A 15,867-nucleotide genomic window follows, 5' to 3' on the forward strand; every position below is an offset into this window, starting at 1 on the left:
TTCTTCACCTGGGTCATGTGGTACCGCTGCTGTTGGAAATAGTCTGTTTCGTGTTTTACAAACTGTTAAGCGCTTTTGCCTCATTTAGCACCATTTTCTAAACAGAGCGGGTCAATATTATCGACGCTTATTTAATCCGATGCTGGATCGCTCGCCAAGGCTAGCAAGCGTAGGATCACACAGATTTCTCTAATATGTATGAGCAGCTTTACTATCGACGGTACGTCTTTTCTTTTCCTACGCATCCTTCGCTAGGCTTGCTAAGGTAGGAAAAAAGAAGCAAAAGAAACACTACGAAAGAATTCGTTAAAAAGATGCAGATTAGGAAGAGATTCGCCGGCATAAATTATTAACACACAAGAGTGAAATCCCGCATATTCGATATAAAACGACATTTCTTGCACATTTTCGCTTTCAGTTCGTTTTTAGCTCCGGTTGCGTTGGGATTTACTGTAGTGGCAATGCAGGTAAAGTGTGTAGTTTGTGTAAATTTTTTTAACGAAAATAGTGAACCGCATGTGTTTAGCAATTTTTGCAACGAAATGACTACAGCTGGTGTTTTCATGTACGGTTTTTTTTTGTTGTTTCGTTTACTTTCTTCCCTTATTCGCCTCTGCTCTAGATCCTTAAAGTGTTGCTAGTAGTGTTTTTGGTGATTAACATAACGACCGGGTTCTTCTTCAAGAAGAAGAAAAAAGTGTACGTCCATCATCCCCCGGCAGTGCAGCAACCGCAGTATCCGTATGGCTACGCCTACAACTATTACTATCAACCTGCGCCGTACTACTATTATCAGCCAACCAGCGTGAACACTGCTCCGGTGCCGGCGACGTATCCGGAACCGGTACACACCGTGGCACCCGTGGCCTACCATCAGCCTGACTATCAGGCAGCAAGTTACGCCGGCAGCTCGCACCAGCAGCCGTTGCCTGCCTACCAGGCAACAAGTAATGTCGGCAGCTCGCACCAGCAGCCGTTGCCTGTCTCCCATGCAGTGAATTTCGCTGGCAGCTCCCACCAGCAGGCAACGGCTGTGTCCCAAGCAGCAAGTTTCGCTGGCAGCTCCACCCAGCAGGCATTGCCTGCTTTCGAAGCAGTAAGCTTCAATGGCAACTCTAATCAGCAGGCATTGCCGGCATTCGGATCAATACGGTTGAATAGTAACTCCAACCAGCAGGCTTTGCCAGCAGTAGAATCGAATGGCAACTCCAGAAACGTAGAAGTTATACCATCCGTCGGGTTCCGGATGGGCACCGTGACCAATGTAATAGAGGTGCTAAAGTCGGAAGGTAGACACATTGAGCTACCAGCGGAAATCGTTCCTATAAACGATGCAGCACCTTTACCGGTGTTCACTGCGCAAAGTCAGGGACGAACCGCGAATACGGAAACCCTATCCTCCAGAATTCAGGAAAGTGAACCATTACTGGGTACGGTTGTAGAAGAGGTACAACAGCCAATTACTGTATCCGAAGATATCCAAGACGACACTGCAGAAGTTATCCAAGAGTTGCCCCCATCAGTCAGCGGTGGAGCCAATCTTATAGTGTTACCGGATTCGGCAGGCGAAAATATTGAGTTGCCCGTGCGAATCGAAGAAACAGCAGGCTTACCGGCCGATAACGCAGGTACGATACTCGTGTCGGTAAATAGCGATCAAACAGTAAGCGTGCCAGAAACTGACGATCAAACTGTGGGCCTGGCGGATGCAAGCCTAGTAGCTGTAGACCTACCGGAAGCAAACGATCAGTCTTTAGGACTGCCGGTAGCTGATGGCCAAACTGTAAGTTTGGCGGGTGCAAGCGTATTTAATGTAGGCTCGGCGGTGAATCTTGATCAAACTGTAGATCTACCTGTAAATGTGGATGAAACTGAAGGCCTCTCGCTAGATGGCGATCAAACGCTAAACGTGCCCGTAGATGACGTTCAAACTGTAGGCCTGCGGATTGGCGATAATACTGACCTATCCATTGCCGGTGGAGATACGAAACCCGCAACAGCAAATACGCGCGATGGAAGCAGTGACGAGTCCGGGAAAGCGAACGCGCAGCCCGTACTGAGCAGTGTGGCCATTGTTCCAAATCGACTGTCCAGTAATGTGGTCACGTATCAGTTGCAGTCACCGGATGTGGAGCCACTTTCGTTTCCCGAGGTTCAGCAGGTGCTGCAGAAGCTGCTGCAGCGCGATAACTTTGACGAGAAACGGCTCAAGAAGGATGTGACGTCCAGTGGAGGGTATAAAACGTCCAAGGGAGTACAGATCGATCCGCAAGTCAGCTACAGTCGAGTGGCTCGCCAATAAAGCATGAGGATACCGCTTTAAATAGATTTTTTTTAGAATTTGTATTTTTTGTATTAACTAACATTAGTCTTAATATCAATTACTATTGGGGCTTATCGGATTGAAGGTGAAGGTGCGTAAATCCCTTTCTAATTAGGTTAAGTTCGTGAATGGGTTCATACTAGGAACGTTTGGGCTTTGCGCGATGATACGATAGTACTTCAATGGATGAGTTTTTGGGTCAGAGCCCTGTGGTATAGTATTCAAGCCGAACGACCAAATAAGTTATCTTGTCGCCACCATAGACTTGAATCTCGTGCGTGACAGAGAATCGATTCCGAAGAACCTGAATTATTTGTGAGGCTCACACCATTCAGTTTACAGCAGTGGTTTTCAACCTTTTCGAAGCATTTCCCCCCATGCAGGGTACATGTTGGATTTCATTCCCCCCTTACAATTTCATGAGCGGGGGAGAGCGTCGCAATTCATAGTATTTAGCAAAATTTTGATCGAAAACTACCCCCAAAAATAATAAAAATTCAATTCAAATAATCAAACCTCCTGTGTGAGGAATTCCCCACCGGTTGAAAATCGCTGCTTTACAGATAAGGAGCTACTACTACTACTACCACTGCTACTACAACCCATAAAGTGGTTTTTTGGAGGACAACAACACAGGCCTTGACCGACTACGACAGAGTGCTGTGTTTTTGTTGCCAAATAAGAGATAAAAAGAAGAAAAACATAATCTTTCGATTCTTAAATTCATCTCTAGTGCTAATATCACAAACATAAACCAGAACATGTCTATCTTTTTTTTCTAGTTGTATAAAACCATACACGCACATACTGGGCGGCTTGTATAACGTCAGTTCGTCTTTAGCAGGTGTTTAAAAACACAGAACACACAGAATATTTGTTGGCTTTAGGTGATCGGTATTTGCTTGTGTCTGATTTTTTTGTACAATAATTTATTATGTTTTCTTTTGTACAACGATACATTTTTATTTTTCGTTTTTGATACTATATGCTGTTGCTGCTCAAAACCAGATCAGTTTAGTGTAAATCATCATTAGCAAGTGATCAAGTACACAGTCATCTTTTGATGACACCCCCGTCGCGGTGTTGATTTTATCCTGTTCATCTTCAACACATTCGCCCATGCCGTCCATAACTGGCAATATGTTGCTGCGAGCAGCGATCGACCCTCACGCGAACGTGACCTTTCTAGGCCGTATTGATAGGCCAACTGCTTTTCCGAGAGTGCTTCTATTTTAATACGCTTAGTGGGCTCATACAAATACACATGGACTCCAGGATCAAGCAGCTCGTCGCAGGACAATTTGAGTCGTGCCTCCGAAACAAGGAATGGACGTACAATCGCTACGCACCACGCATGACTGTCTATGCTGTTACGCGATAACAAGACGAAGTAGAAGCAGGTGATCACTCTTTTCACAGCACACGGAACGGGTCAATACATAATCATGGCAGTTTGTAAATCGGCCATACCTAAAGGTCACATGTAAGAGCGTGGTGTGTAGGATCATCGAATGCCGCCGGAAGATGGTCGAGGTTGCGTCACCGGTCACTGGAAGCGCTCGTCTGATCTATTGTTTATTGACGCGGCGTTGAATTGCCACGGCACCTCGGGGGGTTTACGGCGGCTGATAAGTTTGCCGTTGGAAAAAAACATTTATTGGGAATATTAGAAAAAATAAAATAAAATAAAATTATACGATAACATTCAATGAATATTAGTATATTTTCCAATTACGTTAAATCATATATAAATTAGGTTATATTATTTTAAATTAAATGTTAAATAACAGTTTTTGAGTAGATTTCAATCTTTACTTAATACATTTCTTATTAAAAGTACGTTAATACAAAAAGGGAAATGATTTTTAAAAGTAACGTAGGTAAGGAAGTACGAAGGAAGCCAAACAAAACGCAACAAACCGGTAAAGTGCAACATACAATGTGGGTAAAAAGTTTAACACCGACTAACAAAGCAACCGCTGACTGTTCGCTGATTGTTCGTATTGTTTAAGAACCGCTCGGGGTCTCAGGGTGGGACCACTGCAACCTTGTTGGGACCAGCGAAAGTTTGCCACACTGTTGCAACAGCATGCACTATGTTTTATGCCACATTTAGCCTGTTTACTGTAAGATAATAAGGATTGACGAGCCTGCCTTGCGTGCTGTTTTCGTGTGCATTATTGCGTCCCACACGAAAGCCTGCTGCACTGCTGGACGATGGTGAACAGCCGAGAGACTTTTTGATATAATTAAAGCAATTACAAATATATTAAACCTTAATCATCGGGCTGAATCTGGCTGCGCGCGCAGGAAAATCCGTTGCTTGCGCAACGACAATCAGCACGTGGGAAACTGTTTTACTATTTCTATCACTCGTCTGGTTCTGCGATTCGATCGATAAAACGACAAATATGCTTCCCTCCGATCCCATCCCCCAGCGTCTCTTCGGCGTGGCTTGGGACCATCCCGAAGCAACATTATTAGCTGTCTTTTTGTTTTCGCTATGCTCGGGGAATTCATTCACCGGCACATACTCCCTGTCCGGGGATTGGTCAGTTGCGTAATCAGGCTTCAAACGTTCGATGTTATGCTTCCCAGCGCTACTCAAAATAATAATAATAATAATAAACCGCGTATATTACGCCCTTCCTGTCCCGCATGCCAGGGATGAGTGGAGCGAACTGAGCTTCTTTTGTTTTGTGAGTTTATGCTGCTATGGCGCATTACTGGGCTTGATAATACGAATAGCATTTGCTAGCTTAAGGAGGAGGAGGTTGATGTTTCCATTATATGTGTGAATATTTTGATAAAATGCTTTGACAAATCAAATTGTTCCACAGCTACCACTGCTATGTGATTGCTGCTACTGCTGCTGCTCAGGGATGTATGCTAATAACACACAAATATTGATACTTGGAGACAATAAACAATGCTGATTAAACTCCCAACGTCTCGGCAGGGCCACGTCAAGTGTTTTTGGCACTGTACGCACTTCCAGACCGGCATGCAAACGGCAAAAGGTGGACGCCCGTTTGCCCCCGCGCCAAGCCAATAAGTCACAGCAGCGGTCGCAACAACTGGACGCACCTCTTTACAACCCTGGCGGTTCCAGGGTCGTTGCGCGGCGTGATTGCTGGGCCCGGTAGAGCGGGCAGGCCATTCGACGGAACGGACGGTTCGACTGACGAAAGCGTCACAGTCCCGTGACATAAGCGTGCATCAATGATCGTCCAATGGTTTGGTTAAACATATCGCGCGCCGTTTGGCTTCTTGCGGGGTATGCTAAGAGACTGGCGAAAAGAGAGAAAGAGAGAGCGAGAGAGAGCAAGAGAGAGAGAAAGAGAGAGAGAGAGAGAGAGCGAGAGAGAGAGAAAGAGAGAGAGAGAGAGATAGAGAAAGAGAAAGAAAAAGATTGAAAGAAAGAGAGGGAGAGAGCGGGTGGAGGTTGGTCCGATTGCCTAACGTTGACGCGTATGTGCCAAGGTTAGGCATCGGTCGGGCGCGAACTAACTTGCCTTCGCGCTATCAAAGGACCGTTATTGACATTAGCACGGTAAACCAGGTGAAGTTGAGGGAGGCAGCGAAAAGAAGAAAAAAAATCATTACACTCATCGACCCCCCCGTTCAAGATGCTACCAAGGTAGTAAAAGGTTGTCCAAGAGCAGAGATTTTTTTTCTTGGCGCATGACCGGGCGCGCGCGTTGTTTGCTTTCCCCAGGTAAGAGTGGTACACCGATTTCAACATATCGCAAATGCGACTACATTAGTGCATCATACATATCGCGTCACCCACATGAGGGGAGCCGATTAGAGGATATTTTTGTGCGTAAAGGCATCATCAGTTTGTTGTTGTGGTGGTGTACACTAATTACTGATGAGCGAAACGTTTTGATTTTAATAATAATCATTACGATTTATGTGGATAATGAATTGATCAATTAACTTTATTCCCAGTAGAGTAGGGACTGGGAATCGATCCGTATCCGGCTTCATTAATGTATCAGCATCTTCACCCGTTCGACCACCCGACTAGGATAAAAAACAGTACTTTGTGTTCGTATAAATACGAACTGCTTCATCTAGACGCAACACAACAATACAAAGCAATAGCTTTGAAAACAATTGTGAATTGTTTATTATTTTTATTTGAAGTGGTGCTGGTACACTACTCAATAAAAAATTGCTCCATTTTGTTTGCTATTGCTATCATTTTCGTATCCGTTCCACATGTCGCGATCTCAACCCCCAAGCCAATGTAAATTCCTCTAAAGGTCAGTCCCGATGTGGTGGATCGTTTCCGCCTTGAAAAGAAATTTAAATACGAAATGTTACGGAAGAGAGGAAAAAAACAAGTTTCGCTATTGAAGTTTCGTCCAAACTGGATTGTTCAGTGGTTAATATTCAAAGAGACAAGTAACAAAAACTAACAAAAATCACCTTTAATCTTTCTATAACCGCAGCTTTGTGATGTAAAAATGATAGCTTTGAATGAAATATACATTATAAAACTACATACTCGATCTAAAGCTGCGATTGGAATAAATAGCCATTAGCTCAATGACAATATTTGCGCCGAGTTGTATTTGCTAACGATTCGTGCGTTCAGCCGATCGCGTCATCCTAGCGTCGGTTTGGGGAGCAAACAGCTCGTCCTTGGCTCTAGTCCTTTGCAGGGCAAGGTAGCTTATACAATCATACAACACCCGTGGTCGTGGGACGGATGTAATGCTCAGCAACCTGTCGCCCGGAAGCGTTCATGTACCGGTGCCCGATCCTTCGCTGGCCGCGAGTATCCACGCGACCTCATCTATGCGCGCGCTCCCTTGTGCTTCTTCAACATTTAAAACACTTCGCAGCCATCGCACTCGAACCGTTCGAACAATTACCGGATAGGGTAGGACGATCGTGAGAGAGACAACGGTTTTGGACAGATATGTGTTTCAAGTGCACCTCGTGTAACATAGTAATTTCACCGCATCTCGCCGGCTACATCCATTTCAGCGCCTGCTCGCTCTCGCGCCCCGCACGTCGTTGTTGCATAATGCGATACTACACGGTAACACGCTTTCTGGTTCCAAAAATTCCATCTTGCAGCTGCCCCACCGTGCGACGTGCTCTTTTCATGCTGGTTTCATCTTCGATTCGATCAGATGTTGAGATGTTCGCGCATCTTGTTACCCATCCCTGTGCGTGGTTCCCAGAGTGATGGGGGGGTTGACGGTCGAGCGGATGAGGGTAGAGGAAGCGGGCAGGGAAGGGGGACGAATCGGAGGCGAGGGGGCTTGGTTTTGTGTTGAATTGCGCATTGCCTAACACCAATTCCTTTTCTCATCGATGTATCAAACCATTTTGATGTGTTATATTATGTGTGTGCCCCATTGAGGCGAACGGCACTGGGTGACCTGTTGCATAAAGAACAATCACAAGAATATTTGCAATTACCTTTTTGCTTTTTTCTTCCTCTTTTAATTAAATCAAACTGTGATTGGTCAGAGAGATGTAACATTCCAATGGCATTATGATTTCTACTTTCATGTTGTAGTTCAATTTATTGTACGGCTTATTTTGTTTCGATTGCACTATCAAGAAATTTCTGAAGCTATGAGCACTTTTAAGAAGATGTTTTGTTTAATAAATAAAGTTCATCAGAGCTGAGCCCCAAAACAACGATCCCGATCGTGCAGGTATTAGTATTAGCACACTGGAATGATCATCTTTCAACGAAGCCACACGGACCCTAGTAATCATATCGCTCGATCCACCCCTGTCGAGGGCCGAAATGTGTGACGAACCCGTTCCAAATCCGGTTTTGACTTTTGCTATCTCGAACGGCGAGTAGTGTTTGGAAGTTTAGGAGGCATGCAATAGGTTACGAAATGATCGAAAGAGAAATTTATTCAAATCGTAGCCTCATTAGTCCTGGCCAAAGACTGCCGCCGTTTTCGATTTCGGCACGTCAAACTTCGGTGTAACGCCAGGTAGCAGATGCGTCGCGCACAAGATTTCGCACGTGTGTCCTGTTGTGCCACCGCAAGAGCTGTCCTGTGTTTGTCACAAGGAGAGAGCTACCAGTTGACCAAACTCAACAACAAATCGTCCGAGATCGCTAATTAAATAGTTGTTTGCGTGAGAGATGAGCACTCTAAATCGACCTGTAATATTAATAAGCGACTGGCTTTGTTTAAGGATGATTAGCCCAATCAACGTGCGTTGATTTGAGTGCTTCTAATTAAACAGAAACAGAATACCGCTAGAAAGTGGTGTCCGTTGAGGCCAGCCGCATTCAAATTTGTCTGAGCCGAGTATTAGGCCGGGAAAGCTGCTGGGTACAGTCGGTCACCAAGGTGAAGCGATGGCTTTGAAGCGTGCTACCACGGATGCATGAACTTGAAGCTATGAACTTATTTTCGGAACACTTTTCTCTGGTTGAGCTGCTAGTAAGGTACCACAGCTCAGTAGAGTAGTAACCGAGTAAACATTACTTCATGCAGACATGGGATCGTGCGCAAATATTGCACTCACTGCAGCAATCTAGGTGCAGTAGTTGTGGCCTATTAGCTCTCAACGCCCCAGTCGCGTTGCCTAAGTTTGTCGGCCAATAGCCATTCGAAGATTAGAGGTCAAATGCTATTATTGTATTCGCTCTCTTTTTTTCTCTAGGATGTTGGATTTCCAAGTACATATGGACAAATCGATTATAACAAAAGAACGCAAATAAATTAGTGCAACCTGAACCGAGCCGCAAATGCAAAGGTTTTCGAGTTTTCGGTAGCGATATGGCTTGCCAAGAACGTGAAAATACAATATGATGAATAAAAGTAACATAGTACAGGCGTCCCCTGAGTTACGACAATTTGATTTTGACGGTTTAAAGTTGTCATTGAGATTCCCCAACTATCCGATCTTCAATATCTATATCGTGTAAATGGCTGTTAGAGTAAAATTAATACATTATCGAACATTGTTTTAAATAAAATACACGATATCATAGATCCAACTTCGGTTATTCCCTTTATATTCACAGATATTCAACATACGACTATTTTAACTTACGCCTTGCTTTGGGACATTTTTTCGGTCCCAAATACGGTCCTATCTCGGGGGGTCATCCGTACATACATCAGGCGGAACGTCCAGATTGCTTGCTGAAGGCGCCTCCAAACTACGGTCCGTGGACAATTACGTCCCTGGAATGTTTATAATGCGTGCACAGTTACTTTAGAAGGATTAAAATAAAAACAAATAATTTTGACTATTTCTATCGACATTTTTGACTTTTTGGCTGTTTTTTTAAATCCAAAAACAAACTTCAATAATATAAATCTGTACAAATTTGATACATAGAGTTTTTATATTAGTATAAAAACGAGATTTAAACGTTCACCCAACAGCTGAAAGTAGCGTCAATATGACCCTCAACAACGTTATTTGCGAAGCAATGCGGCCCGCGAACTCAAAAAAGTTTGGGGACCTCTGGCCTCATGGCCTAACGCGCCGGCTCCTGCAAGGCTGGACGTGTTCGATTCCCCCACATTGATTGTTATGCGAGCAAATAGTAAATATGTATGCGTCGGATTTAAAGATCATGCGCAACATCATGCACTTGTTTGTAGGTAGATGAATAATTAAAACCCCCAAATTGACATAGCCGATTGTCTCCGGGTTGTTGCGGCGGTGGGTTCGTCTTCCGTTTGTGTTTGCATACCGGAGAGAAAGAGAATGGGGACGGGAGTAAGACGAAGCACCAGATGCTTTGCACTTGATGTTGTTTTTTTCCTTAATGAACCAGTTCGCATAAAGTTCAACAAAGCTATAGCCATTCGATAACCGGCTATTAAGTAATCAAATCTGAAATTCGTCTTCGGTCTGCTCGTGCTGTGGGCTGCGGACCCGAAAGGGGCGGCCACCGTGTTGGTGTGAAGATAGTGCCCGGCCTTAGGTAGGAGTAGAGGATCCGCTAGTGGCCAACGTTCGACGTCATCCGAGGTGATCGAGGGACGGACGGCCAAGCCAACATTCCTGCTGCAAAGGTTGTCCTCCCGTCCCTCACTCCAACACTCTCCTCTTTATCGCTTGAAGAGGAAAGAGAGATGACAAAATATTCATTGGCATACATAACAACGGCGGACATACATTAGGGAGTAGGCTCTCCGGGTTTTTTTTTCAGGCAGATAGAAAAGGATGATGTTTGAAGATGCACTGCACCACGGCCACCTGAGAGCAGGACGGTGGATGCGGCAAGATAAGTGGTATGAAGTGCGGTTTGGTAAGGTGGTTTCATAACCGGCAGCAACCTAAAGGATGTGTCGTTGGAGTGTATGCATTTTCATAAGAGAGAAATTACACATATCTGCATAAAACACATTTGTTCCGTCCTATAACTTTTATCTAGTACTCAACATATCGTTTTCATTCCTTGCAAATTCTTAGAAACATAAGAGCATTGTTTATAATATTTAAAACAGGGTTTTTTTGAGTGATGTAAATCGCATCCTTCACCCGATCCCGATCATTCAACTCGGACGACTCTTTATCGACAGGGGTTGCTTCAGGCTAGCGCGTACGGTATGGGGATACTGCTAGCATCTTTCTCTGCCCTTTCCTCTTCCCCGCCCTTCCTAACCCTCGTCCACAAAGAAACAAAATGTGTTTTTGTGTCGATAGATCGCGTTGATCGCTGGCTCGACTGGTGCAGACGCAAAAGGCAAATCACACCCCATCCGGGAAGACAGTTTACTGGTGCGTTACACAATGCCGAGTGGCCGAGCTGAAACTTTCCACCCCACCCGGCCGAGCTGCTGAAGATGCTGCGACCGGGCGCGCTCACACACCCGTGGTCGGTTTGGGTACGGTGGCCCCCACCAAAAACGATCACACACCGGCCCCAAAGCCTATTGTTGTTTGGCTTTGGCGTCCGAACCACTGCACGGGTGGAGCGCGCGCGCGTACCGGGGCGGAATGGTATAAAATTGAGCGCAGATGCGTTACCAATTATCAGTTTGGCAGTGTCTCGTGGATCACAAACAACACGCAGCCAACAATGAAGGTTAGTTGTGGCGGTGCTTCGGGCCACAGGCCAGTTGGTTGGGATTTGGTTGGGACGCTTGTGTGCATCGGTGTGCAACGGATAAAGAATATACAGTGCCTGGATGCTAGGAACAATTTAAGTTGGTTTTTGTGGTTTGTTGCGGCAAACACCTGTGTAACTCTCTCGTTGCGTGTGCTTGTGTGCTTCATGTGCAGAAATGGACTAACTCAGTCAGTTGAAGGACATTGTCGAATCCGTGCTTGTGGTTTACCAGTGTCTTACGATTGTCTATCAGCACCGTCGTAGACAAAGCATCATCTGCATCACCAACATCGATCAATTTTCTGCCATCATTCAAAGCCCAGCGCATGCACGTGTTACACACAACAAAAAAGGCTCGCTAGGAAGCTGTGAAACACCATTTAAGACAAGGCTGATACCTATACCTGACTATATGACTCGAGTCTTGTAGGGATATAGCGCAACTAGATCGGGATGGGTCGATTGGTTTAATGGTAGACGCGCTGACTCCTGTAAAGGCAGGATACTGTTTGATTCCCATCAGAATCATTTCTACGCAATAAGGACCGATGTGATGTTATTCAGTTTCGTTGGAGCATCCCAAATCTCCACTTACTTCTTTTAATCTTTGAAATAACGCTAGTTAGGTGTAGTCACATGAAAAAGACGAGGTAGAAACACATATAAGCTGGGGAAAGAGGAAGATCAAACGTGTCTACAAGGAGGAGGAGTGTTAGCATGTAATATCCAACTGGCAAATTTATTCTTGTTGATGCTCAAAATTGGCATGCAATCACCATTGCGATAGGAATGATAAGCTTCCCAACTTATTTAGGACTAGGATATTTAGGATATACAATGTTGTCTACAATCATTGATTGACATTACTATTAGTTGCAAAGTTGCTCATAACAAATAGGTTTCCAAACACAACACAAACTCTTTCGTGCTAGCTGAATCAAGATCGATCCCTAACGGCTAAGCTCGTTCTTCTCTCTCTGTTTCGGCAGGTCCTTTTAGTACTGTGTGCACTCACGGTGTGCACATCAGCCACTTTCGACCAACTGTTCAAAAAGAAGGACTTCGACTTGAGCGGGCTGTTTGACGGGCTGTTCGAAAAGGAGAAGCATCACGGTCCACCGCCACCTCCTCGGCCCGTCTACGGCCCACCGCCGGTACATCACGCTCCGCCGCCGCCGCCACCTCCGGCCTACGGACCACCGCCAGCTCCGGTGTACGGACCGCCGCCCCCGCAATCGTACGGCCCACCGCCCCCGCAGTCTTACGGCCCTCCGCCACCAGTGCATCACGCACCGCCGCCACCTCCGCCACCGCCACCACGTCCAGTGTACGGACCGCCGCCCCAGCAATCGTACGGCCCTCCGCCACCAGTGCATCACGCCCCACCACCGCCACCTCCGCCTCCGCCGCGCCCAGTGTATGGACCTCCTCCGCCAGTGCATCACGCACCTCCTCCGCCACCACCGCCGCGCCCAGTCTACGGACCCCCTCCGCCAGTGCATCACGCACCTCCACCGCCTCCGCCACCACCGCCGCGTCCAGTGTACGGTCCGCCGGCCCAGGCCTATCACGCACCACCACCGCCGCCGCCGCCCCGTCCAGTCTACGGCCCGCCAGCAGTACAGTACGCACCTGCCCCACCACCGCCACCACCGCCACAGCCCGCCTACGTCCCACCAGCACCGGTGTATCAAGCGCCTCCTCCCGCCCCCGTTTACAGTGCGCCCCCACCCGCCCCCGTCTACAGTGCACCCCCGCCAGCCCCCGCCTACCAGCCGCCCGTATACAGTGCACCGCCGCCACCGCCGCCACCACCACCACCGCCAGTCTATAGTGCGCCTGCCCCGCGCCCAGAACCGATACAACTGCTCCCGCTGCAGAACAACCCAGTTAGCTTTTCGGGTGCCAGCTCGGCTTCCGTCGCGTCCGGCTCGGTCACCAACGATGGTTATCACTATGGCGTCGGTCACGGCTCTGGCCACTAGCCGGCCCGGTGAGCACTGAGCTCATTTCCTTTTTCACCCTCCGCTGTCTAACGGCTATCGCCATGCGCTGCAATTCTTTCACCCCTTCCCTATCCCCCTATCCGTACCGCCCCCGCTAGAGGGAACGAATCCGCTTCCGGATTGTGCAATACCAAAATAATGTCTTAATGTTTGTTAAATATGCTTCCCAAGCACCGTACCTTTGCAGCGACGAGCTGCCCGGAGCATTTCAGGGACACGATTCTGCTTTAATCGCGCCAATTGTTATCCCGATACGCGCGTTGCCTACTGTTCTGCGCGATTAGTTCAGCGGGAACGTCTAGCCACAGTGAATCTGCGCTATTCATTCATCACCTATGAGCACAGGGTCAAATCTGTGGATAGAAAGAGAAAGAGAAAGCGCACGAGAAAGGATCGGCAGATGTTTTGGCAGAGTAGTAACAAAGTAACAGTCTGAACAAATACAGCAAGGGGCAAGAGTGAGCTGAGCGATATAAGGTGTTGTAATCGCGGAGCGCATAGATCTGCGTGAGATCAACACGTCTGCAAAAGTGCTGGTGACACTGCACAAGCTCAGTCGCACTTGCTTCCAATATGGTTGCCATATGTCATTAAATCGTTTTTCAAACGGCATGCTACAAGTACTGAAATCAGTTTATCAGTTTATAAAGAAACATGAAACGAATAACCGATTGTGTTTGGGTTTATTATTTTCTTCGCCTTTATCAGAAGATCTAAACAGTTTACCTCCGAAACAATGACGAAACATTCATACCTGTGGTTCAAATTAGAACTGGCGTAAGTGGCATAGATTCAGGTTCATGGAAATGGAAAAGATTGATGGAAATGGAAAAATTGACTCAAAACACTCAGAAAATAGTTTGCCTATTACTGACGATTATAACAAGCGTACAGCCAAATTTGCTGCTTGGGTTAGCAGCTCACAGGTGTTACGCGCGTAACGCCAACGTAACGAAGAGAACGGAGCTTGACTTTTACACAAAACTTGAATGGCGATTAAATCGTAACATGCAATGTAAGGTTGGGAGTAGTTTTGATCACCAAATATAGTTTTTTTTTGTCACCATTGTTATTGGCTGCTTCCAAGCAACAGTGCTTTAGCTTTAGCTCAAACGACTGAAAAATCAAATATATGTACAATGAAAAATAAATAAATAAAATAATAAAAAAAAGACTCCGAAATTTGATTGAATTCCTCAAATAAATGCTGCTGCATTCTACTAACTCATCTTTATTTTGCTGGCTTTTTTTCTGGTATTCTGTTTCACCCACGTTCTATTTTTTCTTCAAAGATTCTTGAATCTAAAATATTCACAAATTCCATTAAATTTTTTATATCTCCAGGGATTTATGAATCTTAATGAACTGATCCGCCCAGCATGTACCTTAATGAAGGTGAATTAAAAAAATCAAAATCCCACCTTAAACATGTCCGTGGTGGGTTCAAGTCTCACATGGACCGTCTCCCAGTAGCAAAACTATCCAGCTGCGTGGTATTGCCAAGAAGTCTTGAAAGTCTGTATAGGCTGGCATGACCACGTAGGTTGTTACGCCAAGAAGAAGAATAATAAAAAGCTCAACCTCTATGAAATTTTAAAGATTTATGAATCCCTTGAGATTAATGAATCTTTAGAGATTCATGATACTTTAGAGATTCAATATTCGGATTCATTGAATTATTTCAAAGATTCATTCAGATTCATGCCCAACACTAGTCTGAACCACTCGTGCAGCGTATTAAGCTCGCCAGGCTCCGGTGGGCTGGCCATGTTGTACGCATGGAAATGGACGACCCAGCCCGTAAAATCTTCTTAGGCCGTCCACAAGGACAGAGGAGGCGTGGTAGGCCCAAACTGAGGTGTCAAGATGGTGTGGCGGCGTCCGCCATTAAAGCCGTGATAACGGACTGGCAGACGAAGGCGCGAGACCGTGAGCGGTTTCGGACACTCCTAAGGCAGGCCAAGACCGCAAGGCGGTTGTAGTGCCGGATAAGACCTAAGAAGGATCTGTACCACTAGTGGGCTTGGCTTTCTGTGATTTATTAATTACCATAGCAGGATAGACAGTTGTTGGTATGAGGCACGGTTCATTCAGGGCTTGAACCCATGACGGGCATGTTGTTAAGTCGTACGAGTTGACGACTGTACCACCAGATCGGCAACAATCGTTTACCATGCATATTTTCGATGCGAAGTCCACTAACAATACCGAGGTGAAAGTTTTCAAAGCGATGAAAACTCCACTGGATATTTACCAACAGAGGAAGCCACCAGTTAAAAGTTTTTGGCAAAATGCTACAGTTGTTTACCGTTTGCTAAACGCAGTCTGTTAGGATTCCACCATACCCCATATGTAAACGTTTAAGGCCCGTACCTTTCAGTTCGCTTTTCGTCCTGTCTAAAAACTTTTCAGTTCGCGAGGCGCATTCACTCTAGCAACGAATAGGAAAGGGGAGAACGCAATCTAGA

At 46.0% G+C, this 15,867-nt stretch overlaps 2 protein-coding genes across 2 annotated transcripts; both read left to right on the forward strand.

Annotated features, from left to right (window-relative positions):
* Window positions 1-354: 354 nt before the first annotated feature.
* Window positions 355-2,328, forward strand: LOC133393066 (uncharacterized). Its single transcript, XM_061656348.1, has 2 exons — window positions 355-467; window positions 623-2,328. Exons 1-2 carry the CDS (start codon window positions 462-464, stop codon window positions 2,300-2,302), a joined length of 1,686 nt encoding a protein of 561 aa, XP_061512332.1. The 5' UTR covers window positions 355-461; the 3' UTR covers window positions 2,303-2,328.
* Window positions 2,329-11,259: 8,931 nt separating this feature from the next.
* LOC1277409 (uncharacterized) lies at window positions 11,260-14,066 on the forward strand. The gene is made up of 2 exons (XM_316869.4): window positions 11,260-11,369; window positions 12,383-14,066. The coding sequence occupies exons 1-2, from the start codon at window positions 11,364-11,366 to the stop codon at window positions 13,376-13,378; spliced, it is 1,002 nt and encodes a 333-aa protein (XP_316869.4). The 5' UTR covers window positions 11,260-11,363; the 3' UTR covers window positions 13,379-14,066.
* The last annotated feature ends 1,801 nt before the right edge of the window (window positions 14,067-15,867 follow it).

Source organism: Anopheles gambiae, chromosome X (genome assembly GCF_943734735.2).
Source record: "Anopheles gambiae chromosome X, idAnoGambNW_F1_1, whole genome shotgun sequence".
Lineage (NCBI taxonomy): Eukaryota > Metazoa > Arthropoda > Insecta > Diptera > Culicidae > Anopheles > Anopheles gambiae.